At 49.6% G+C, this 26286-nt stretch overlaps 1 protein-coding gene across 4 annotated transcripts; it reads right to left on the reverse strand.

Annotated features, from left to right (window-relative positions):
- Window positions 1-1710: 1710 nt before the first annotated feature.
- LOC146339266 (uncharacterized) lies at window positions 1711-26286 on the reverse strand. 4 transcript variants are annotated; one of them, XR_014784211.1, is made up of 12 exons: window positions 26201-26286; window positions 25241-25319; window positions 23914-24058; window positions 23371-23818; window positions 22727-22801; window positions 20777-20922; window positions 17435-17527; window positions 14503-14622; window positions 10199-10283; window positions 7655-7775; window positions 3183-3341; window positions 1727-2574 (listed from the first exon to the last, which is right to left on the reverse strand). XR_014784211.1 is itself a non-coding variant. In XM_084808921.1 (9 exons), the coding sequence occupies exons 1-8, from the start codon at window positions 23505-23507 to the stop codon at window positions 3209-3211; spliced, it is 1029 nt and encodes a 342-aa protein (XP_084665047.1). In that variant the 5' UTR covers window positions 23508-23596; the 3' UTR covers window positions 1727-2574; window positions 3183-3208. The 4 variants fall into 4 exon arrangements, 3 of the variants coding, with proteins under 3 accessions (XP_084665045.1, XP_084665047.1, XP_084665048.1); XM_084808921.1 differs by lacking the exons at window positions 23914-24058; window positions 25241-25319; window positions 26201-26286 and having other exon boundaries at window positions 3183-3460; window positions 23371-23596; XM_084808919.1 differs by lacking the exons at window positions 23914-24058; window positions 25241-25319; window positions 26201-26286 and having other exon boundaries at window positions 1711-3460; window positions 23371-23596.

Consider the following 26286-nt stretch of genomic DNA (forward strand, 5'->3'; position numbering starts at 1 on the left):
AGGACATGAGTGCAACTGCACCCTCCCACCCATGTTCCCCAGCAACTGGTGTACATATTTGTTGCATTTATATCCCACCTTTTTTCCTCTTGCAAGGAACCCAAGGTAGCTTACATTGCCCTCCTCCTCTCCATTTTATCCTCACAACAACCAGCCTGTGAAGTAGGCTGGGCTGAGAGTCTGTGGCCCAAAGTCACCCAGTGAGCTTCCATGGCCTAGTGGGGACTAGAACCCGGATCTCCCAGCTCCCAGTCCAACACTCTCACTGCTACACCACACTGGCTCTCATATTGCCTCTGATACTGGAGGTAGCATAGAACCATTGGGACTAATAGAGAGCCATTGTGGTGTAGTGGCGAGAGTGTTGGACTAGGAGTTGAGAGATCTGGGTTCTAGTCCCCACTCAGACATGGAAGCTCACTGGGTGACTTTGGGCCAGTCACAGACTTTCAGCCCAAACCACCTCACAGGGTGGTGGTTGTGAGGATAAAATGGAGGAGGAGGATTGTATAAGCTGCCTTGGACCTTAAGGAGGAAAAATGGTGGGATATAAATGTAATAAAATAAATAAATAAAATAATAGGCATTGATAAATGTTAAATTGTTAAAGAAATGCAGGGCTACACGAACCAGTGCCCTGTAATGGTACACTGAAGGTTCTCACTCACACTTGCTCTCTTATACTAGAACTCATGAAACTGATCAAGTGGTTGAAAATAAAGTACTTCACACACATATGACACATTGTTACAGGCTTCACTACTGCATTTCAAACCATCTTTTGAAAGGGTAGACCAGGGATGGGCAACCTCCAACCTGCGGACCTAATCCAGCCTGTGGGGATTCTGCATCCAGCCCATGGAGCCTCCTCGTGTGCATCCAGGGTGGGGCTTGGCTTCCAAGCCCTGTCCCCTGGAGGAATCCTGGCTGTTATCTCATAAACATCAGGAGAAACTTCCTGACTGTTAGAGCAATACGACCATGGAACCCATTACCTAGGGAGGAGGTGGGCTCTCCCACACTGGAGGCATTCGAGATGAAGCTGGACAGCCATCTGTCGGGGATGCTCTGACTCAAGATTCCTGCACTGAGCAGGGGGTTGGACTCGATGGTCTTGTAGGCCCCTTCCAACCCTACTATTCTATGATTCTATGAACCACGGGGACGTCCCTGTTGGAGGGAGAGTGGGGGAATTCCTGCTGTTCTCTCCAATCTCAGGAGATAACAGAGGGGATGCGGGCAGTTTGGGACTCAGCTGGCTCTTCCCACCACCGGCTGAGTCTCCTTCTCCATGCTGAGGGAGGCACTGCGTCTGTTCAGACTGCTGTTGAGGAACTTCAAGTCCCCTGTTCTCCCTTCCTATGGTTCTTACCTTTAAATTGGACTCAGACTGAACAGCCATTCAAATACATGGTATTTGTCTTCAAATAGAGGACTGTCCTCTGTAAAGCAAGACACATGGCCACCCTTGCCAAAAGGGAGGGAAATGCTGAGCTGACACAGCAGCTTGATTTTAATCAAGACACTATAGAATGTTGTGGCTACAACCTTGAGGGAGAAGCAGCTCCTCAAGATCACTTAACAGGGAGAAGTTTCCCCTGAACACCATTTAGACTCCCAGTCAATTTATATAAATTGTTTGGCAAATGGATGAACAGTCCCTCAGGGCAGTGTTCCAAAAAAATCAGTCCCAAAACATCAATAAAGCTAATTAAAGAAACATTTTCAGTCAAATAAATTTCCACTTTAGTCAGTAATTACAAATCCAGCTTAAAACCATTTAAAACAAAAATCAGCAGTAGGTAAAATACTCACAATTCGGTTTAAAACATCCCCCACCCCAAAACCATTTGCTTCTGCCTTTGCACATCTGATGAAATAAAAAATATTTTTACTATTTATGATGACATAAAAACAAATATCCAATTCTACCTCTGGCTAAGAGCCAGTTACCAAGGTGGTAAAAGGATAGATTTTGCATTCTGTACATGGGTCACTGAAGACCTAGCTGGTGGATCTATGACCAAAATCTTGAGATGGCGCAATGAAGAACAACTAGCCTCAAAGACGCCCATTCTGAAAACTAGCATAAAGGCCTAGTACCCAGGAAAGCAACCCAGTGACCTCCAGATGCTTTGGACTACAACTCCCATTGGCCATGCTGGCTGAGGCTGATGGGAATCACAATCCAAAAATCTGGAGGGCATCAGGTTGCCTGGTCTAGTGCTAGTAGAAGCAAGTGGGAAAATATACACTTTGGCCGAAGCCCTTTAAAACATTTTATTTTGCAAGCATCACTTCCCCAAAGGATAAAGTTCTAGATGTACTTCATGTGCAGCACCTCAGAAACATCCAAGTCTTCTTTCTTTCAGGGGTTGCTCACTTCCCAAATCACCTCCTTGTTCTCCTTGAAAGCCATTCGGTGGGAGGGTCCCCAATGCATAACATATACATAAATCAGATAAACCCCAAAGAAGCCTTCACTGTCCCTCTGAAGTAACAGTTGAATTTGGATCTCCCTGTTTCTACAGAGCCTGCCGCAGCAGAATTTTTAACTGCTCCTTACAAACTCTTCTGGAATAAACGAGAACAGAATTCATCAGTGGCCGCACATTATTCCCAGGAAGGCAAACAGTCCTCCATAGAATGACTACAAATCCCAGCAGATGGATACAGACCTCTGGATGCTTTATAGGAGGACCCCCTTGTCATGGTGCAAAGAACCAGCACTTTCAGTTGAGCCCAGAAATGGACTGAGCGCCAGTGAAAATATTGTAGTGCAGGAAACGTATGTTCCCAATGCCCACTCCCAGTTAGCAGTCTCGCAGCAGTATTTTGCATGAAATGGAGTTTCCCAGCAGTGTTCGAAGGCAGCCCCATGTGGAACAGTAACCCAGAGCTTACGAGACAGCTTAGATAACTGAGGCTAGGCTAGCTCTGTCTGGGTAGGGTCGCAGCTGGCACACCAGCCAAAACCTATGCCTCCCATGACAAAGCTGAAACCAGGAGCCCCTCCATACTGTGAAGTTGCTCCTTTAGGGTGGCACAACCCCAGCCAATAGCAGGTTGAAGCCCGCTAAGCTGGACAGACGAACCACCCCCACGGCATCCTTGGTTCTCAGCCCATGTGGTCTGGTGGTTCACAAGACTGACACCATAGTAGGGCACTTATAGTCAATTACCAGTTTGGGATAGTCGTCCCTCTCCGCTAGACCTTTTCAACAAACGGCGTGTTTGGGTGGTGGTTGATTTCTACCAGCCGGAAAGCGCGCAGCACGACAGCAACTTGCAAGCAGATGCCCTTGAGGATGTCAATGAGAGGACAGCTCAGGTTCCGGATACTGTAGAAAACATTCAGCAGGAAGATCAGCAGGGGCTGCAGGATGCTGTTGAACAAAGCAGCTAAGAGGGGTTCCAGCATCTGGTCTCCCACCGCAGCCAAGAGACCCACCACCAACACCTGCATGAAGAGAAGAGCGCTGTGGCTAGCAGCCGATCCTTGCAAAAGAGGTGCATCTAACCTAGGCCAGGGGTGTTGAACTTCTTTCAACTCAAGGGCAGATTTCAGGGAAGCTGCCAGGAACCATAATCCAGTGGTGGGCGGGGCTGAAGGCAAAAGGAGCGGGGCCAAAACACCAGCACATTTCAGCTTGAAGCTCTTCCTGCCAGGAACTAAGGGGGGATCTTCACCACAACGAAGTGAGAAGCGTGTTGGAGGATTCCCTGGATTTTCATGCAATCGGCTTTGGTCCATCAGGGACACACGAAGCAAGATAAGCTGAGTGTAGCGCACCTTTAGAATCTGGTTTTCAGCGCTTGAAAGGAACATACTTCAGGGTGGGCTGGGGGGAGTAGAACTGAACGTTGTCGACCAGGCAGGGGTTGCTCAACCCATGAGAAAGGCTTGCACCTGGCTAGGCTAACCGCTGCCACTACATTATGAAATGACAGCAACTAATTTTCCCTGTGTGTGCAGATTTCCCTGAAAAAAACAAAATCCCCAGTTCTCCAGTGCAGCATCAGAAGGCTCCTGAGAGCTCCCCATCCCAATTTCGCTGCATCCCAGCAGTCTGCTGCAGAGTTATTGCTCCCACCCCATTTCTCCCCATATGTGCACTTTTGCCTATTGCTTCCAACCCCCCCCATTTCTCCTCCCAGCTCAGAATGAGAAGCTCCTGTAACCCCCCCAAATCATTACTGCCATAAAGCGATAAAGCCCAGTCCAGCACTCTGCCCCAGAGCTATTGCTTCCAATCCCCCACTTTCTCCTTCTCCCTGCAATGAGAAGCTCCTGTAAACCCAAAAGATCACTGTGATAAAGCAGAGAAGGGACTTTACATCAGAGAAACTACAGAACATCAAAGAAGCGCAACATTGCAATAGTGATTTAAGAGAGCATCAGAGAAGTGAAAGAGTGCTTTATGGCAAGTTAGTAAAGTTAGCCTTTAACCTTTTCACTGCAGGGGAGCAAGATTTATTTCTTACTTCTGAGTAAACATGCACGGAAGGGGAGATATGTTAATGATTGAAAGCAGGTTGCCTAAGGTGAACGAGCGTCCCCACCACTGCGGCAATGTGAGGGGTTGCGGCTGCGCTCTGGGGGGTGTTTCTCAATGGGAAAACGACTTCCCTTGGGGAAACAAGAGGGAACGGGGCATCCTAGCCCTTGACCACGTCACTGCCAGACCACAGAGGCACGCCCAGGATTTAATACTGGGGTGGGGGACATGGCATACTGAGGTAAAACCCCGAGGGAGCCACTTCCAGTAAAGAAGTCTGAGTAAAAGGAGTTTCAGGGAATGCAGCTGTTCAAGAGGGAAGCGGCTGGTGGGCAGCAGATGGGTGAGGATGTCATCGGTCGCAAAGGAACTCAGACTGCTCTAACTTCACACTAAACTACTTGTGAAGACAGCCCCCGGGCCTTAGGAAAGGTGTTTCAACCTTTTAGAATTGGCGGGGGTGGGGGGACTGCAGAAAAGTCAGGAAACCACCCAATGATTGGTGGCCGGGAAAACGGTGGTGGGGCCAGATGAAGGGGGCATCTGGAGAACCCCGGAGGGCCAGATTGGAACCCCGAGGGAGCTGGATTTGAACCCCAGGCCTGAGGTTCAACATCCCTGGCTTAGGGCTGTATTTGAATGCTAAGAGAGAGGAGAAGGGTACCTTCTGAAAGAAACAACCCCTGCTTTGGACCCTTCGCACACAACTGTCCTGCATCCTCTAGATCAGGGGTGGGCAGAAGGTAGATCTCCAGATGTTTTGGGCTGCAACTCCCAGAAGCCCGTACCAGCATGACCAATAATAGCCAGGAAGGTCGGGAATCGAAGTCCACAACATCCGGAGAGCCAATTTCTGCCCATCTCTGCTCTAGATGACACTGGTGCTCCACACCAAAGCTAGCCCCAAGACAAGGAGTTTCAACCCTCCCTCCACCCAGAGAGTTCAAGTAACACACGCACGCTACTGGCACAGGCATACAGGGTGGGCAAACGCATGCCAAAAGCCTAACATTCTTACAAATAAATGGGCAAACCTGAAGACACTGCCACTGGCCTTGGAGTGAAGATGGTCTTCCAGGAGCTGGGAGCCCATGTCCTCCTTTGGGCATTTGCAAGTCAGAAGAACCAATTAAGGACACGCCCCACCCTCATCCCCACCTTGGACTATGAATTCAAGGCAATAAAGAAGTCCTCCTGGAGAGTTAAAAAATGTGAATGGAGTGGGGGGTGGAGAAAAGACCTCCCCCCAGCCCCGGGACTGAGTATGTGTTAAGGGCACAATAGAAACATTTGCCTTGAACTCCCCATACCCTGCCATACCTTCCAAGACATAGACAAGATGCCACAAGGGCTGATGAGAGCAACTCTCCTGTCTGGGGATACAGGCCATCATTCGATGGGTCAGGGCACATGCTTTCAAAGCAGAAGCTATGGAGCAGAGGTGGGGAACCTGAGCCCCACGGGCCAAATCTGGCCCTCTGGGGGTCCCCAGATGGCAACATTCCCTCCCCCTGGCCCCACTCCGTTTCCACAACCACCAATTGTTTGGTGGCTTCCCGGCTTTATTATTTATTTATTACATTTCTATACTGTCCCATAGCCAAAGCTCTCGGGGTGGTTTACAAAAGGATTTTTTTTACATAATTTACAAAAGAAATACTTTTTTTTTTACATAAGTTCCATATTTGCTAATCTAGTACCCGTTTTGGTATAAGTCTTATTCATGAAGTGACAATCTTGAACACGACTGATCCTATCCACAAAGAACAGAAGTGAAACAGATGATGCTGTAGTTGACAGATCGTGAAGTAATTTTCTTACTGCAGTCACCATGTACATGTCACATTTCCCTTGGCCCCCCTCTTTCCTGATGCACTCACACACACAAATAGAGAGGCTTCAGTCTCACACCTTTAATTCATTATCAACAGGTTCATTACAGATGCAAATCCTCAAAGACTCTCAGGCTACAAAGGAATGCCTCCAGGGGATTCAAATGGGAACATCGAAGTTGCTTGCAGTTTGAAATTAGGCTTGCTGGATAGACTAACTTAGGGAGGGATGTCCCGCCTTTCCAGTGATGCTTCTTAGGCATTGCTAACTGGATCTACCGTCTCAGCTCCACCCCTGGTGTTTCCCTCTTAGCTCTGCGTGGCAGTCTACTATCTCTTAGGTCACAGCCCCCACTCTCCTCCTCCCCGTCCTCCTCCCAGCTTCTCACAGAGGGGGGCAAGGGGGCAGCTTCAGGCCCAGCCATCTGGGAGTTAGTAACCTCAGAAGCACGCCTACCTATATCTGAACAGGCCTGGAAAATACATCCCCCGGTTCTGGCTGTTCCTCTTCTGAATCTGAGCTGCTAACTACCTCCCTGTGCTCAGAATCAATCCTGACAGTACACCCCAAAGGTCAGAGAATGTTATAAAGATTTTGTGCCCTTTCTCCCCTGTTCTAAAAGGCTGAAATGCCTCTCCTGAGGCTGAAGGACTGGCAGGAAGAGACACTTTCAGCTACAATATCCTGGTGTTCTGGCCCCACCCCTTTTGCCTTTGGCCCCGCCCACCACTGGAATGCGGCCCCCAAGAGCTTCTCTGAAACGAAATTCTGAAACGGAAACTGGAATGCGGCCCTCAGGCTGAAAGCAGTTCCCCACCCTGGTGGATAGGAGGTAGTAGGTCTGCCTGGGAAAGCCCACAAAGAGCCGCTGCAGGGGGGAATACAGGTGATGCGAGACAAAAGTGGCTTTATATGGTCAGCTACAAAGCCTCTGAGGATGGCAACCCAGCCTTGCAGGAGAAGCGCAGGACAGCCTCGTTGAATGTGGGGTAGGGGAAGAAAATGGGAACAGCAGCCGCAGGACTAATGGAAAAGGTTTGGGCAGAGACCGCTGTAGTTTGAATGTATCCAGGAGCCAAAGTGCTGTAAGCTCCGCCAGCGGTGGCCGAGGTCGCATCTCTCTGGCGCCTGGATGCGCGCAGATTAGGTCTTCCATTCTATATCAGCCGAAAACATAAACCAGGCCCTGCTTGCTTGCAACTGCCCATTTCTGAAGGAAGTGCTTCTCCCCCAGCCTGGTGCCCTCCAGAGGTGTTGGACTGCAACTCCCATCATTCCCAGCCAGCATGCTGTTCTACAGAGTCGAAGTCCAATCCTCTTACCTGGAATACGGACTTGCTGAGAAAATGGATCAGCTCAGTCATGAAAATGGTGGGTAGATTAACTAGGATCTTCAGGAAGCCAAAGAACTCTCTTGAGCCTTGCTGAATCAGCTTCTCAGAACTGTCCAAAAAAGGGGGAAATGGGTTCAAGGGCTGGCAACAAAGAACAGAAAAATCTTGCCAGTACCCATTTTTCTATTTTGGAAAGTATTTATTTAATTTATTTATTTATAATATTTATATACCATTCCACATCAAAGATTTCAGAGCAGTGAACAACAAGATAAAAGAATAAAACCCCATTATTAAAACAATTAAAAAAATTTAAAATAACAGATTCTGAACTTAATAAACCACAGCTGGTCACTCAGGGAGGGCCTCTCGAAATAACCACGTCTTCAGGAGGCACTGAAAACAACACAACGTTGGCACCTGCCTGACCTCCAAAGGCAGGGAATTCCACAGGAAGGGGGCCACCACACTGAAGGCTCTTTTCCTGGTGGACTCCAACTGGGCCATGAGTCCATGTCCATGGAACCACCAGGAACATGCCCTCTGATGACCTCAGTGACCGGGCAGGTTGGTAGGGAAGGAGGCGCTCTCTCAAGTATCCTGGTCCCATGTTGTTTAGGGCTTTGTAGACTAGTACTAATACCTTACATCTGGCCGGTAGCGAATAGGCAGCCAGTGCAGTTTCCTCAGCAAAGGAGTTGCACTCTGGAAAGAGGCAGCTCCCGGCAACAGCCGAGCTGCTGTGTTCTGCACTAGTTCCAGCTTCTGGAGCAACCTGAAGGGCAGCCCCACATAGAGCCCATTGTATTAATCCAGTCTTGAGGTTACTAGTGCCTATACCACTGTGGCCAAGCTATCCCTGTCCAGGAGAGGCTGTAGCTGGCGAACCAGCCAAAGCTGGTAAAAGGCACTCCGAGTTGCAGCAGCCACTTGGGCCTCCAACGACAATGATGGATCTAGGAGTACCCCCAGACTACAGACCTGATCTTTCAGAGGGACCAGGAAATAGGATAATATGACTGGGCTCAGGCCTGTTACTGCACACATTTGTGCAGCATGTGGAATCTAGGGCAGAATTGGGCTTCCTGCAAATCGCAGCTTTAATTTTGAATGAACAGTTACGTTTCGTGTGTGTGTGTGTGTGAAGGAAACCTCAGAAACCATGAAGGAAGCATCTACTCAAATCCCAGCAGTCAGAGGGCAACATGGAAAGGACTTCTAGAGGTCCATCCGTCAGGAGGCGGCTCTGTGGTGTTCTGCACTGCTTGCTGGCCTATACCTTCCTGGAACTGGACCACACCATCAGTGGTGCTGCCAGGATTTAGGGAGCCCTGGACAAGATGCCCTTTGGGGCCTGCGCAGACTCCCGGGCACTCCATTGCCCCGGTTTCTCTCCCTGCCCACCACAGTCTTCTCCCCGGCCTCCTCCTTCCTCCCCCAGCCATGAGACGGCGGCACTCCTTCCCTCTTTCTTCAACTTGCAGCAGAGCTCAGGTGCCTAGAAGCATTTGGGGGGAATGAAGACACTGGGTGCAACTGCAGCTTCATGCCACAGCGTGCCCAACCCGTCTTGAGGTTTAAAAAAGATTCCATGGCGGCTGTGGAGCCCCGGACATGGCCTGGTGGTCTGGCCCAAGCAACGCCACTGTACACCGTCCCTTGAACTGTGCTCTGAGATCATCATCAGCTACAGGAAGAAACACCCCATTTGGAAAGCCACCGCAGTGAGTTAAGGGGCCCACCTGAATGGATGGGGGGCATCCTAAGAACATCGGAAGAGCCCTGCTGGCTCCCGTTCAGCACCACAGTGGCCAACCAGATGCCTCCGGGAAGCCCGGACACATCCTGGACTACCACGCCTGGTCCTGGATGTGTTTCCAAGTTACCCGCCAGAGAAGGCCCAGCCCTTTCAAAATCTGTCGCCTGCAGTTACATTTCAGACTCAGCAAAAAGCATGGTAGGAAAAGGATGTTTGAGTCTCACTATAATAGGCTCCTCAAAGCTGTTAACAGAGACAGCACTTAAAGACAGCTTCAATGTTCCTAAATTCCCCTGGTCTGGGGAATTGTCCTAGAGCCATAAGAACACCAGAAGAGCCCTGATGCGGGATCAGTCCCAGGGTCCATCGAGTCCAGCACTGGGTTCACACAGTGGCCGCTCAGCTGCCCACAGGAAACCGACAAGCAGGACAGGAGAGGAACGGCACCCTCCCAGTCATGTTCCCCAACCCTCTGGCCACAGCCTCCTCCAAAGCTGGGCAAAGGGGTCCCGAGTCAGCAGCCTGTTCCCCTGGAACCCTTCCCACATACCGTTCTCCTCAAGGCGGGCACACGTTGTCACACAGGCCCCCCAAGCATTTGTATCCCAAAAGACACTGGCACATCACCAGGGCTGTTTGTTCCCAGAAAATGTGAGAAGGGCAACTTCACATGCAGCGCTGCAGAGCTACAACTTCCAAGGCATGTCATTCCATTATACAAAGACACCCACTGTCAGGAATCTTCCTTCCCCAGCATCACGGACAACAGTTACCTTTTAGCCACCTTCAGCATGTAGACTGAATCGGGATCCCTTCCAGATGGGAAATTAAGCCGATCTTCATAGCCAGTACATGAGGCTGAAATACCAGGAAAACAAGAGACTGTGCTTGTGCAGTACAGACTGATTCCATCTGGAAGGAGGACACCGAGATGGGTCCCAAATCCAAGAACACAACGTGAGTGTGGTGGGAGAAGTCCAGCGCCAGAAAGATGCTAGCAGACAGGGCTACAAAGAGAGCAGGGGGTGCCCTCTTGTGGCAAAACAGAAGGATCCACACGTCACACAACTATCTGAAGCGCCGCGCTGGAAAAGACCACTGCGATTCTCCCATTTATTACCTTGAGCCACGGACTAGATTTATCTGCAGAAGAACACTGGTGGGCCTACTCTTCATGGCATACTGCAAGCAACAGCTGAGCTAGAGCATCGAGGAGTCCTGGGCCTTGTGCCTTCAGCCCCTCTCACCACTGGAATGTGGCCCTAGAGAGCTTCTCCGAAATGGGATTCAGGCTGTGGGCTGAAAGAGGTTCAACACCCTGATTTAAGACGACCAGCCTTTATCGAGGGCTACTAGTCCTGATGGCTCCGTGCTACCTCGAGCATCAGAGGCAGCATGCCTGTGTACACCAGTTGCTGGGGAACATGGGCAGGAGGGTGCCGTTGTGCTGGCATCCTACTTGTGGGTTTCCCACAGGTAGCGGGTTGGCCACCGTGTGAACAGAGTGCTGGACTAGATGGACCCTAGGTCTGATCCAGCAGGGCTCTTCCGATGTTCTCATGTTACGCTTTTCTGGATCAGAGTCCATCTCATTAGATTTAGCTTATGCCATACTAAAATGCACTGGCCTTTAAAGGTGCCACATGACTCTTTGTTGCTGCAGGGTTCTGGAAATAGCTACACTGAAGTTACGCAGCAGAATGGCGATTGCTGCAGTTGATTCATTGCAGCTCTCTGTGAATCTCTGATTGCGGCAAGAGAGGGATGTTTATGCTGGCATAAAAACCAGTTTTAAAGAAAGCCTTTGGAGGCTGCTTCTCCCTTGCCTGGGTCCTAATTGATTCTGATTTTTAATGTTTTTGTTGCCTATTTTTAATTGTTCACACCTGTTGACTTTTTATCTGCTGCTTGTTTTCAGGGGGGGGAGGGTCCTCTCCAATTTTTGATTGTTTTAATGGTATTTTATATTACTATTCTCTTCGTTAGCAACCTTGAGTGTTTTTAAGGAAACGCAGGATATAAATACTTTAAGAAACATTGGGATTCCAGGAGCAGCCTGCTTAGGATGCCTACAGAGGTATCCAAAAAGGGCAATGAGTAGCTGATCTCAGTGCATTCCCATGTTTCTGGTCGATTTTATGCTGAAAATTTTTTGGGTTTTTTTTTTTTTAAGTGCACTTGGGCTACTCAGTAACAATGAGGTGGTTTGGAGCTCTATAATGAAATGACTGCCAAAGAGAAAGAACAAGATGTTTACACACTGTTTTACAAAGGAACGTTTCCTGCTCTCTTATCCGATTCCAATGCAATGTTTTACTCCCTGGCTTCTGGAATTTTCAGGATCCCTGTTACATTTTCTGCATGTTCTTTGCCTCCCCAGGAATCATTCCAAAGTGTTCCCATTATGTCAGAAGAAGTCTTGAGGGAAGCCACTCCTGGCGCTGCTGTAGTTCGGAAGAGAATCATGCCGTCAGACAACACTTTCCCTCCCTCTTCTTAAAACCCACCCTTGTGCCCAGGGACAACTTCCCTGTGCAAGGCAGGAGCAGAAGCCAGCACTGACGTTGGCTTCCTGTGAACTGCACACTTCAGCTTCCATGGCTGAAAAGAAAACATGCAGTTGGGAGAACTGAGCAGAGCTATCAGCGATTAGGAAGCCAGAGCCAAGAATACCCTTCCCCAACCCGGTGCCCTCCAGATGGGGTGGGCGACAACTCTGGGGATTATGGAAGTTGTAGTCCACCCCACCTGGAGGGCACTGGGTTGGGGAAGGATGACCTAGAATATTGTGAAGATTATGTAACTAACAAGTAGTGGCCAACATCACAGAAGACCTCCTCCATTCCACACAGAGCCCCAGAGAGCCCTACCCACTTCTTTCTCCCAGCCAATGAAAAAAGCCAAATGTCACAACCAGAAAATATGCAAATACAGTAAGCATCTGCAGAAGCAACTCCAGACCAGGGGGTTCCCTGGTTAGAAGATGTGGCGGAAGAAGAGCGTCTAAAAAAATCTTAAGTGTACACGCACACACGCAGGCATGCACACACGCTGATCTTTCTGAAACAAGCTTTCACTAGTTTCAGGCAGCAGAATGGGATGTATAGCAGTGGGAAGCTCAGAGGCCCAAAGCAACACACACACACACACACACACGCGCGCGCGCGAATGCACGCGCACACACATACTTTAAAGCAGAAGAGCTCCCCTGTTCTTTCAGTTCCTCTTTGTGTTCCACTTCAGAGACCAGGAGCCACTTCCTTCCTGTCTCACCCACCGCCAAGGAGAGTTCCTCTTCTTAGGGCCAAAGTGTTGCCCTTTGTCACTCAGGGAGGTGGAGCGGAATCACGCTCCGATTCACTAGAGCGGCGGTGGGCAAACGTCAGGCTTATGGGGTCCACTTTATTTTTCATTAGAGCCCTGAGGTCCATCAACTGAAGCCAGGACAAAATAGGGGGCAGGGCGGAGCCAGGTGCAAAATGGGGGCTCAAGGGGAGGAGCCATTCCCCTGGCGCATCCTGTGGCCGGCAGGCACAAGTAAAAATCTGCATTTGAGTGGCTGCTACTGATCAGGGATGCCAAGAAAAAACTGCAAAACCAGCCAGCAGAGTTGCTCAAAGGCCTGGTCCAAAGCAAGCAATTGATACACCTCTTCGGCAGGCAAAGAACAGAGGCAGAGAGACCAGCTATTAGCGCAAGGCCTGCGATGGCCAAGAACTTATTTTGCTTGAAATTGTACTGGCTATTGTTAAACAACTGCAGGGGTGTTGAACCTCACTCCAGCAAATCTGGGGTTCCACTCCAGCCCTCCAGGATTCCACAGATGCCCACAGCCCCTTCCCACAACCTTCCCCCTACCCATCAACTGTTTGCTGGTTTCCCATCTTTTTCACAGTTTCTTCCTCATTCTAAAACACTGAAATGCCTCTCCTAAGACTTAGCTACTGGCAGTATAGGAGCATCAGAAGAGCCCTGCTGGATCAGACCCAGGGTCCATCTAGTCCAGCATTCCGTTCACACAGTGGGCAAACAGCTGCCTGTGGGAAACCCACAAGCCAGACACAAGTGCAACAGCGCCCTCCCGCCCAAGTTCTCCAGCAACTGGTGTACACAGGCACACCACCTCTGATACTGGTGGTAGCACAGAGCCAACAGGACTAGTAGCCATTGACCGCCTTATTCTCCTCCATGAATTTGACTATTCCCCTTTCAGGGACATCCAAATGGGCAGCCATTGCTGCCTCTTGTGGCAGTGAATTCCACAGCTGGACTATGCCTTGTGTGCAGAAGTCCTTTTTATTTGTCCAGAATCTCCCATCAATCAGCTTCATGCGATGATCCCTTTGGGTTCTAGCATTATCTCCCTCTCCGCACCATGCATCATTTGATACACTTCTGTTATGTCTCCCCTCACTCACTTAAAAAGCCCCAAAATGTTGTAACCTTTCCTCCTAGGGGAGCTGTTCCAGCCCTGAGATCATTTGGGTTGCCCCCTTCTGCCCCTTTAGCTTTAAGCTAGGTAGGGTATGCTGGCAGCTTGGCCTCGGCCCTCATGCCTTTGGCCCACCCACCTCTGGAACGCAGCCCTCGAGGGCTCCTCCAAAACGGAATTCGGCTCTTGGGCTAAAAGGAGTTCGCCCCCACTGCCTCAGGCGGATTTTATGTCAAGTCAGCATACCAAGCCCTGCCCATATTCTTCTCCCTCTCCCCACTTCTCCTCCCTTTTGCACTGCGTCATTCTGTGCCACTCTGGGCTGACAGGGACCCATTTTCCCTTTTGTACAGTGCTCAGCAGACTGTGACGTCCTTCCTCGATATTTAGTTCTTTATTGATTATTAGCATTTACATACCGCCTTGTCTGCCCAAAAGCCATCAAGGCAGTGCACAAGAATTTAGAACAATAAAACTGTAAAACAATATAACTCAATAGAAAAACAATATACCTGTGCTTCCCAAGAAAGGAAGGGCAGCTCCTGCCGAGAGAGGCAAGGAGTCCTTCCCTGCTTCCTCCTGGCGTGTGTGCACCCTGGCTTGCACTTAGGTTCCCAAGGGCATGATCCCCTAGACCTGAGTTACCTTCTGTTTGGGTGCCTTTGGTAAGGGACTGTGTCCCATCTTGAGCCCTGGGTTCAAGCCAAGCATCCAGGCTGCTCCAGTCACATCTCTTTCCAGTCTGGGCTGAAGGTGGAGGATCTCCTGTGGGACAAGAACAGGCCTCGGCTGATACGCAGCAGGCACTCGCTGTCCAGGGGTGGCAGCTGCTGAAGCCTTCAGGGCGCTGCGTGGATGCTTTGCACTGGATTTGGACTATTTCACGGAAGGGGTGAGAGGGAACGCTTGGAAAGGAATGACTCAAGTGACCGCAGCACATTCTAGTGCGGGCCATTAAGGACGTGAGAACTGCACTCCTGGATCGGACCAAAGTCGATCTAGCCCAGTATCATGCTTCCGACAGCAGCCAGCTGCTTGCCTCTGGGAACGGGTCCAGGGAAGGGCAAGGAAGTTGGCCAGGGGTATGGAAAACAAGTCCTATGATGAAAGGTATATTTATTTTATGTATTTATATCCTGCCTTCCACCCAAAAAATGGTGCTCAAGGCGGCTGACAATAAAACACAGATTAAAAACAAAACCTTAATTAAAACATAGCATGAACAACAAATTAAAAACACAATTAAAAACGCAACAATAAAAATCAAAGAAACAGTCAACCAGTGAAACAGCCAACCAACGGCCACCCCCATCAGCAACAGACCAGCCTGAATAAAAACGTCTTTGCCTGCAAAGGAAGGATAACGGAGAGGGGGCCAACCTCACCTGCCTTGGAAGGGAGCTACAGAGCCTGGGGGCAGCCACCAAGAAGGCCCTCTCTCACGTCCCCACCAAATGCGACTCTGATGGAGGTGGGAGCCAGAGTAGGGCCCCCACAGAAGAGCAGGTGGTCTGGGCAGGCTCGTGCGGGCAGAGTCGCAGCAGAGCCAGAGCTCACAGGGACGCAGTACCTGCACTTATGAGCAGGGTCACTGACACCACCTGCCCCCCCCCCCCCCAGAATTCCCTGCTCTGTCTGAGCTGAACTGCGATTCGCACAGGAGCTGGGGGGAACGGAATTTTCCCAGCAACAAATGATCATTGTGCAATGATCTCGCTTGCAATGCAAAATATTTTGGGGTGGCTTGGTCACGAACGGGCAGTTCAGACCCATTCACTTTCCCAAAGACCTGCTCTTGGTGGAGATGAAATCTGCCACAATTGGCCCGTTGACATGGATCAACACGCTTGCCTGCATTTTTGGACTCTCCTTGGAGCCATGGCTATGGGGACCATCATGCTGAGCACCTGCACTGCCAAATGGACCACTGCACCATGCATGGGAGAAGGCGGACCTTCAGGCAGCCTGGTCCCAAGCCATGGAAAGAACTGGGTATGTTCAGCCTGGAGAAGACTGAGGAGCTGACAAGGTAGCACCCTTCAAATCCCCAACGGGATGTCACAGAGAAGACGGCAAAGGCTTTTTCTCTGCTGCCCCAGAGGCAGGACTCATTCTGGTGGGCTTAAGTTCCAGGAGGGTAGATTGCAGCTGAACATTATAGGAAACTTTGTAATGGTAAGAGAGCAGTTTGAGAGAGGAACTAGTTAGCTTGGGCGGGGGGGCTCTCCCTTATTGGGAGGGACTGAACAGCCACCTGGTGGGGGCGCTCCAGTGCTGGGTTTCCTGCATCAAACAGGGGGATGGCTTAAAGACCCGCTCCAACTCAGTCACAAGCAGGGCCCCAAAAGTAGTGGCCTCAGTTATCTGCTCACAAACATCTGAGACCTGCTGGTCCGCCTTGCCTGGTACTAATTCCACTGCATGCTTTCTGGGCAGGAAACAGAAACCTCTCCATGTGAACCAGGGGTGGGGAACCTCTTTAGGCCAGAGGGCAGAATTCAATTTCAGAGAAGCTCTAAGTGGTGGGTGGGGCCAAAGGCAAAGGGGGTGGGACTAATTGCAAAGGGGAGGGGCCAAAACACCAGCATATGGTAGCTGAAAGCTCTTCCTGCCAGTAACTCAGCCTTCAGAGAGGGATTTTGACAGCTGAGAATGGGGGGGAACCACACACAAGCCGGGAAACTACCAAATGATTGGTAATTAGGGGAAAGGGGGCAGGCCCAGGGGAAAGGGGGTGTGGCTCTAGGAGGCCCAGATACCCAGAATTCAGACCCAAGGAGGGCCTGAGGTTCCCCAGCCCCCTGATTTAAATGTGACCGGAAAGTCTCAAACCTGCATCCTCAAAAGACTGCTGGAAAAGACTTCTCTATTTTGACCTGAGTGTCCATTCTTCAAAGCAAACAGCCTTGGGGAAAAGAATGAGGCATCTGGAAAGTGAGATGCAGCTACACAGCTCTAGAGGCTACATCTTCCGTTCAGAGCGGCCTTCCCCATTTTGACAGCTGAGAATGGGGGGAAACTGCACACAAGCCGGGAAACCACCAAATGATTGGTAATTAGGGGAAAGGGGCTGTGGCTCTAGGGGGCCCTCCAGAGGTGCTGGACCACAACTCCCAGCATTCCCCAGCCAGCATAGCACCTCTAGAGGGCCTCAGGTTGGGGAATGTCTGTTTCCAGCTGTTAAAAATTACAATTCATAATAACAACAGCCTTCTCAGGTGTGGCACCTCGTTTATGGAGGCTTGTCTGCTGCCTACTCTGATGTCATTTCAGCACTGGGCAAAGGTCGTTTTGACTTCCCCAGTCTTTAAAAAAAACTTTGATCAATTTGTTTTTTATCAATGGCCATGGTGGCTGGGAATTATGGGAGTTCCATTCCCAACACATCTGGAGGGGGCCCACTTGGGGAGGGCTGGTATAGGACAGCTGTTGGCTTCTGAAGGACCCCCCCCCCCTTCACCACCATGACCAGGACATCATATGAATAGCAGAACAAGTGGGTCAAAAACACAGGGTCTGGCCACAGCTCTCAGAGAGTGGAGAGAGGTTGTCTTGTTGAGGAATGGGCCACACTTACCTTGAGTGTGTTCCGGGCGTCCAGGTTCATAATACAGGGATCTCAGGGATTTTTCAGGATGCGGACTACGCCTTGCACGCATTGATGCTGGATCTAAATTAATAATTGAAAAAGCCAAACTCTGGGTTGTTGCCCATTCGGAAGAATATAATTCACTCCTGAACAAAGAACGCACAAGCAGCAGTAAATACAGACAACCATCCTTTCAATCAGGGCCATTCCAAGGGATTTCAATGCCTGAGGTGGACCACTCAAACTGCAGCCACCCTCCCTCCTCTGCTAACCAGCACAGTGCTCCGCCCAGCAAGGGGGTCTCTTGCACAAGCCACATTGAAAGGAATGGGAGCAGCAGGACAGGACAGAGGCCAGATCTGTTGTCTGCCACTCTGCCACCCTTAATAGCGCTCAAAACTCTGCCCAGGCTGACCACTTCACCTTGCTCATCCCCTTCTCTACAACATTTTTATTAATGACTTGGATGAGGAGGTGCAGGGAATGCTGATCAAATTTGCAGATGACACAAAATTGGGCCGGATAGCTAATACTTTGGAAGACAGAAACAAAATTCAAAGTGATCTTAATAGACTGGAACGCTGGGCAGAAAACAATAGAATGACATTTAATAGGGACAAATGCCAAGTTCTGCACCTAGGGAAAAGAAACCAAATGCACAGTTACAAGACGGGGGATATGTGGCTCAACAATACTACAAGCGAGAAGGATCTTGGAATTGTTGTAGATCACAAGCTGAATATCAGCCAACAATGTGATATGGCTGCAAAAAAGGCAAATGCTATTTGGGACTGCTTTAATAGAAGTATAGCTTCCAAATCACATAAAGTACTTGTTCCCCTCTACTCAGCAGTGGTTAGGCCTTATCTGGAGTACTGTGTCCAGTTCTGGGCACTGCTATGAGGAGAGACTGAAAGAACTGGGCATGTTTAGCCTTGAGAAGAGAAGACTGAGGGGAGATAGGATAGCGCTCTTCAAGTACTTGAAAGGTTGTCTCAGAGAGGAAGGCTAGGATCTCTTCTCCAACATCCCAGAGTGCAGGACACAGAACAATGGGCTCAAGTGACAGGAAGCCAGATTCCGGCTGAACATCAGGAAAACTTCCTGATTGTTCAAGCAATACGACCATGGAACCCATTCCCTAGGGAGGTGGTGGGCTCTCCCACACTGGAGGCATTCAAGACGAGGCTGGACAGCCATCTGTCAGGGATGCTTTGACTTGGATACCTGCATTGAGCAGGGGGTTGGACTTGATGGTCTTGTAGGCCCCTTCCAACCCTACTATTCTATGATTCTATGTTTCTTCCTCCCAGAATACCCTATTAAACAAGGGGATAAGGCATAATTAGGAAAGCAATTGAGAATAAAACTGTCAGTATCATACTGCCCCTATACAAATCTATGGTGCGACCACACTTGCAATACTGTGTACAGTTCTGGTCACCACACCTAAAAAAGGATATTGTAGATAGAAAAAGGGCAGATAAGGGCAACTAAAACGATCAACGGTCTGGAACATCCCCCCTCTGAGGGAAGGTTACAACAGCTGGGACTGTTTAGCTTAAAGAAAAGGTAAGGAGAGACACGACAGAGGTGTACAAAATTATGCATGGTGTGGAGAAACTGGACAGGGAGACATTTTTCTCCCTCTGTCACAAGAGTAGAACACAGTGGGGTCATCCCATAAAGCTGATTGGCGGGAGATTCAGGACAGATAAAAGGAGGGACGTCTTCACACAGTGCACAGACAAACTATGGAATTCGCTACCACAAGATGTAGTGATGGCCACCAGGTTGGACGGCTTTAAAAGGGGATTGGACAAATTCATGGAGGAAAAGGCTATCAACGGCTACTAGTCCTGATGGCTCTGTGCTACCTCTAGTATCAGAGGCAGTATGCCAATGTACACCAGTTGGTGGGGCACATGGATGGGAGGATGTGGTTGGGCTTGTGTTCTGCTTGTGGGCTTCCCGTGGGCAGCTGGTTGGCCACCATGTGAACACAAAGCTGGATTAGATGGACCTTTGGTCTGATCCAGCAGGGCTTTTCTGATGTTCCTAAGGAGCGTTCTCTTGCTTCAAGCCAAGAGAGGAGCACGAGGAAGGCCTTCAAACCAGCAGAAGCTGTGCTTGACTGATGATCACAATACAAGGATGCTGGGGAGGTAGAGCTGGCAGAGGCCAGAGCTGCCTGTTCCTCAGTGGGCCGCCTCACCAAGACTCCAGCGTGCCCTCCAAGCCTCTGCTTAGAATCATAGAACAGTACTCCATCTCCTATCTGAACTGCTGACAGAACTGTCTCTGCTGCTGCCAGTAGCCCAGTCCCACATGGATTTCCCTTATGAAGCTCCACATGTGTCTGCAGATGCTGGATCAAGAAACACTTTCTTCCCCACAAAGCTGTCCAATCCCTGAGTTCAGCTCTCTCTCCTGCCACCACTGAAGAGACAACTGGCAGTCTAGGTACATGAGACAGGGCCTCTTTGGTGGTGGCGCCAAACTTTAGAATACCCTTCCTGAGGAGATTGGTCAAGCTTCCCCTCTGCCCTGTTCAAGTGGGCTTTGAAGAGCCACTGATTTAAACTGGTTTTACATTGAATGGCCTGTTTCTTTTAAAGGTACTTAGTAAAATGCTGCTATTTAATCATTTTGAATTGTCAGGGGTGCACTTCATTTTATTTTGCCTTGATGCTATTTCATAGTTTTGAACACAACTCTCGAGTATAATTTGACTGTCAAAACCGAAGGTACAAGAAAACACTGTTGTGTATACAGTGTTACCTGGTTTTAATGGTTACATTTTGATTTTAGTGTTTTGTGGTTTGAAATTCTGTCACTGCTTTTGGGAGCTTTACATTAAAAGGTGGCCAATAAACCTTTAAAATCAAATGTAAACAAAATATGACAACGTAACGTGGGAGCCAGGGGTGGGGCACTAGCAGCAGATGGGATAAATACTGGCCCTCAGGAAGCAGCTCAAGGGGTGGGATGTGCTGGCTGGGGATTCGTACCCAGCACGTGGGGAGAGCACCAAGTTGGGGATGGCTGCCTTAGAGCCTGGGTCTCCGAGAAGCTGTACTAGAGTGCACAGGTCAAGTAAACATTACCACTGTGGGAAATAGGTCCTTCACATGCCCTTCAGAATCCTCCATGTGCCTGTTTGGAGGGCTCTCTATGCCAGTTGGGGTAACTTTTAATAGCACCGAATTGCTGTGACCTCAATCACTTGCTCCCACCAAACCCTTTTCAAGGCTTATGATCTGGGCCTGTTTTGTCGTCCCCCCACCCCACCCACCCAAGCCCGCTGCTTTTTTCTTTTAGGAATATTACCTATCAAAATGTCCTTGAAGTCTTCAAATGGAAGATCTTTCTGGCCCTCCCTCCTCCCAGGTAATTTCTGCATTGCTTCATCTAGACTGATGTCGGCGGAGATGCTCACCTTGGAGGAGCCGCCTCCGCTGGTCTTTGTCCAGGTGCTAATAAGATTAAAACAGAAATCAAGATGGCCTCATGCCAGCCACAAGTAGAACTCCCTTTTCACTGAAGATGTCTCTACATTAGCAAAAACACTGCATCCTTACAGGGGCGTTCTGCTTTTGGGTTCTTTGCGGGATCAGGATGGGCTCCTTTACATGGTAGACACATAGTTTGACTCGAGGGAGCACCTCATGTGTGCAAAGGAGTGCGGGGGGGCGTCTTGTTTTCACGGCTTAAATTGTGCTGTACTGTTTCCTCGCAGCCCCCAGGAAAGCTACGACTTACTTCTGAGTAGACATAAGATTGTACTGTAAGACTACAATCCTTGGCACACTTACTTGGGAGTAAGCCCCCCTGAACTTAATGGGTGCTCTGAATCAACAGAAGACATTGAGTCTGGGCTTGGTGGGATGGGGGATCAGATCATTTTCCCTTTGTTGCAGGGAGGAATTTTGTTCAAGCATTTACATGGCAGACACATGGCTCTGCCACAGCGAGGAAGGTCCTTTTTCGGCAAGTTCATAGCGCTATGCCAGCATTTCACACTGCCGATATCCCACGCTTGTTTTCTATTCTAGCTTACCTCCAACCTTTCTGAAAGCGGGATAAATGGGAAAAGGCAGGGGAGACATCCTGGAGGTTGATGACGTTGTGTAAAAGACCCGCAAAATTCCGTGAGTGGCCAATCACGACCATGCAATAAATCGCTTATGTAGAGACACCCTAAATGCCAAGCTGAAGTGGATTATCACCATCGCAAGAGAACCACTCACTGCAGCTGATTCAAGGGGAAACCTTGAAGGCAGAGATGGGGAACCTCCAGTCCGTGGGCCTAATCCAGCCTGCGGAGGTTCCCCATCCAGCCTGCAGAGCACGTCGCACCAGCCTATGCTACTGGCATTGTACTAGAGGTCACTTACGCTAGCCCTGTATATTTATTGGTATCGTTTTGGTATTACCTGTCTTGGGAGGTACTTCAGGGATCACAGCATCTATACCATTTAGGCACAGATCTTGCTGTCTGTTGGAATATTTACGTCTGCAGTCAATCGGGGATGGCCTAAACTGCCACCACTGCTCTCCTGAACAGGAACATGCTGGTGGTTTGGCCCCACCCCTTTTTTGCCTTTGGTCCTGCCCACTACAGGAATGCAGCTCCCAAGAGCTTCTCTGAAATTGAATTTCGTCCTAGGGCTGAAAGAGGTTTGACACCCCTGAACTACAGCGAACCACCCAGAGATCTACCAGTAGGTCCTGAGCTATCTTCTGCCCACCCTCACCAGTAGATGTTGTGACAAAATGGCTTGTTCAGTGTCCAGGGCAGGCCCAGGATGGGCTCAGAGCACCATGGCAAAATTGGAATGAGAGGGAGACACAACCAGACCCTTCCCCAAACCTGGCTGGGCCAACTGCCACCCTCTAGAACTGGCTGGGTCAGCAGCCATCCTACCCAGCAGCAGATGTGAGGGAACAGACAGAGGAAGCCCCTTGGCTTGCATGGACTTGCCAAAAGGTTGGTACATCCCGTTTAGTTCAGGGGTGTGGAACCTCAGGCCTGCAGGCTACATCTTAACAGGAAAGTCTCAAACAGGTCTAATTCAGGTTTGAGGAACTGAGCAGCTGGATGGTGTGGTCTGTTTGACCATCACAGCACCAGACCTGCCTGGGGGATCCCCCAGTTCAAGACCAACCCACACCAGCAGCACCTTGCAGCAGTATCAAGTAGCCCCAGCTGGTGTACCAAAGGCTGTTTGGCTTAACTCAAGAGAATGACACCGAGGCCTTGATCGCTCATGAGCCTACACATTCTGCTGAACGACCCCTCCTCCATTCCCCCGGCTACCACCTCGCCACCTTGCATGCTGCTCATCTTCCCGGCTGCAACAGAAATTTGGCAACGTCAGTGCAGGTAAAGACAGAAAACACTTTTGACTCTTTCTTCTGGGATGCTTATTTCACTTTTGGAGCACAGACAAGCTGCTTGAAAAATATTTATAAATCGCCTCTCTGCAAAAAAACCACTTGAATGGGAGGCACAGAAAGAAAGAAATGATGCATAAAAGCAGCCATGCGATGATTTCAAGGGTGAAAATATAAAAATCCTTGTGCAAGTATGAAATGGTAGCACCACCAAATTACCCCCCCGCCAAGTCTCAAGGAACAGGCAGGGTTTCGCCACGTCTTCTAAAACCTCCCCTGTCCCCTGCAGATTCCCCCCTCCTTTCTCCCACTGAGCTGGGGAACAGGTTATTCAGCCTCCCCCGGCCTGGTGCCTTCCAGATGTGTTGGACTGTAACTCCCATCATTCCCAGCCAGCATGATCACTGATCATCTCATTATGAATTTAATGCTGCTGTACGTTCCCAGCTGTGTCTACGAACCTGAGGGTCCTCCCTAGATCTACAACTAGTCACCTATCAGACAAGGAAGGGCGCGAGCAGACATACCTCTGAAGAGGGGCAGGTGCAGGTTGTTCAGCTGTGGGGCGGACTCGGCTTCCCCCCTGCTTTTGCTCCTCAACTGACACATGTACAGCCTCCGGATCGAATCCCGATGGCTTCTTCCTGCTCATCCCTTTCCCCATCTTTCTGTTCTTTTGTTTTTAAACACAAAAGCCTTGCTTGTCTAGCTGCTCATATGGGTGTCTGGTGCATTATTCTTATTCTTGTTGTTTTAATCCTCTCTTTATTAACAACTGAAAATCTGCCCAAATGAAAGAGGGGAAGGCAGCAGCTGGTCAGAGCTAGAAACCAGAAGTTTTCCCTGAACTCACTATGGGGAAGAAGATCACATGTGAGTCCAGCAAGGGTTATGTGGAATTCCACAGCAGATTCATCGCTAAAACCCTGCACGTCTCCTCGTCCTGTTGAACTCAGTGGCCGTTTGTACTGCCATCTAAAGCACAGCAAGATACAGATGGGTGAGAATTACAGCTGATGGAAATAAATAGGTACGTTAAATAAATAAATATGCAAAGGAGTGATTCATACAAGCTGCTTGGGTGTTCAGGCTGACAGACAATTCAGCAGTGACTCGTACCAACAGTTCTGAGCTCACTAACCCTCCACATAAGTCTTCCTCATAAACAGAGGATGAGCAGGAACTATCCCAGAAATGGCTTGGGGCATCAGTTTCCTGAAACACATACAGAAATGATCAGTTTTGGCTCCTAGTGGCGCATGATGGGAGTGAAAATGAACAAATCTGAGCAGATGCCCAGGAGTACCTCTTTCCCTGCCATTTTAGAGTTTACGTCCCGCATCCCCCAGGAGTCTTGTTTCTTTAACTGCACTGCTTTGGTTAAGGAATGGTAAGCAAAGCCATACACCCCCATGCTGACAGTTAACCCCCCCATGCACTTCAATATACATCAGTGCTGTTCAAGGAATTCTAATACACTCTGGACCAGACATGGTGCCAATCGCTGCTAAACCTATTTTACTGGTGATGGACATGCATGAGTGTAAAGAAAGTTTATTCTAGGGTCTTACATCAGATTAGTATTGTGAGGAAGTCATGGTATATACAGTCCTTTCCACATGGATCTCTCACAGCGGTGGCAGCAGAAGCCTTCACCACAGCAGGGCCTTTGCCATGACTTCCTCCCTCATACTGCTCTTTCTGATCCCACATGGTGACATATTGCCCAAAGGTAAGGAAGCTGTGGTAGGATGGACTGGGGAGGAGAAAAGATTTAAGTTAGGGGACAAGTAACTGAGTGTGTCAGACAGTCAGGTCTTGATTTCCAGAGATAGGAGGAGACTGGAGGAGGTCAAAGGGAGTTGGGCCTGTCACCTTTGGAAGACCTGAAAGGACGCATAAAAAGGAATATTGTCAGAGAACGGGGTAAAAACAGCAAAGAGTCTTGCAGCACCCTAAAGACTAACAGATTTATTGTGGCATAATTTGAGGATAATGTTTCACACATCTGAGGAAGCAGGCTTTCCTCCCTCGTCCACCAAAGCTAATGTGCCATAATAAAGCTGTTGGTCTTTAAAGTGCCACAGGAGTGTTTGTTCTTTCTTCATGCGTAACAGCGTTTGACCTTACCAAATATAGCTTTTATCCTTTCAGAATAAGAAGTATTTTTAGCAACTCACATCTGTTGTCTCGAATTCCAGAAGGGTAGCCATATTAGTCTCTTACAGCGAATGCAACAGTGCATCCTGTGGTGGCCTTAAGACAGACAGATGGATTGTGGCAAGAACCGAAGATAACACTTCATGTGTGGAGTCTAGTCCACAAAAGCTGATACCACAGGAAGACAGCAGGCCTTAACACACTTACTAGCAAGCTCCTAGACACGGTGGGTCTTACCTGCATGAGTAGACATGCACAGGACTGCGCTGCAAATCAGTTAGTCTTCACGGTCCAGCGAGACTCTCTGTTGTTTTTACTGCAACAAACTACACTGTTACCCCTTTGGTCTTTGTCGCTAATGGGGTGAATCTAAGAAAAGGGTGGGAGATGGCCATATGGTTTTTATTGTGGGGGGGCAGGAGGAAGACAGATTGGGGAGCTGAAGGGGGAGAACCTAGTGCTTTTCTTCTCAAAATTGCCCCCTCTCCAAGCTGCTTTCCCACCCTTGGGAGTCTCTCTATTTTTTCTGCTTTCACAGGTATAATAGCAGCTTGGAGAGGGCCAGACAATTTTGAGGGGGAAATAGCCTGCTCCGCCCCCCAGCACCACTGCTGCGCCCAACTGCACAGCCCCCAAACCAAATCTCCCAATGTGTCCTTTGAGCCTCAAGGCTGGTAAGAGAGGAAGCGGCCTGAAACCAGCTCCGATCACCTAACCCTATTGCAGTGGTAAGGCATGCTGGCACCCTCCAGATGTTTGGACTACAATGCCCATATGCCCCACCCAGCATGGCCCATGGTCATGGGTTATGGGAGTCATAGTCCAAATTATCTGGAGGCCACCAGGTTGCCTTATCCCTGCAATATCGTCTACTCCAGTCTCCCCAAACCTGGCGGCCTCCAGATGTGCTGGGCTACAACTGGCTGATGGATTATGGGAGTTGTCGCCCAAAAGCCCGGGGCAGCAGAAGCTCAATCGGTTCCATACCCCGCCCTTTGCAAACCCCAGTCCAGAGCCCAATGCCAAGGGGACGCGCCGAGCCACTGGCCGCCTTGGGGCGCTCATTCTTTCTCAGCCTGGCCTACCTCACTGGGCTGTTGTGAGGACAAAGGATGGGGGCGGGGTAGGGGAAGAGGACCATGCCCTGAGCTCCTTGGAGGAAGGACGGAGATTAATGCTAGTAATAATAATATTCACCGGCATGCAGGCGCGGTGCTTTTTTCTTCCCCTCTAGCCGCGTCCAGCGAACATTCCAAAGCGGAAGCCGGGTAACCCTCTACACT

The sequence above is a fragment of the Heloderma suspectum genome, chromosome 7 (genome assembly GCF_057233095.1).
Source record: "Heloderma suspectum isolate Gila_16-S chromosome 7, 16-S_ref, whole genome shotgun sequence".
Classification (NCBI taxonomy): domain Eukaryota; kingdom Metazoa; phylum Chordata; class Lepidosauria; order Squamata; family Helodermatidae; genus Heloderma; species Heloderma suspectum.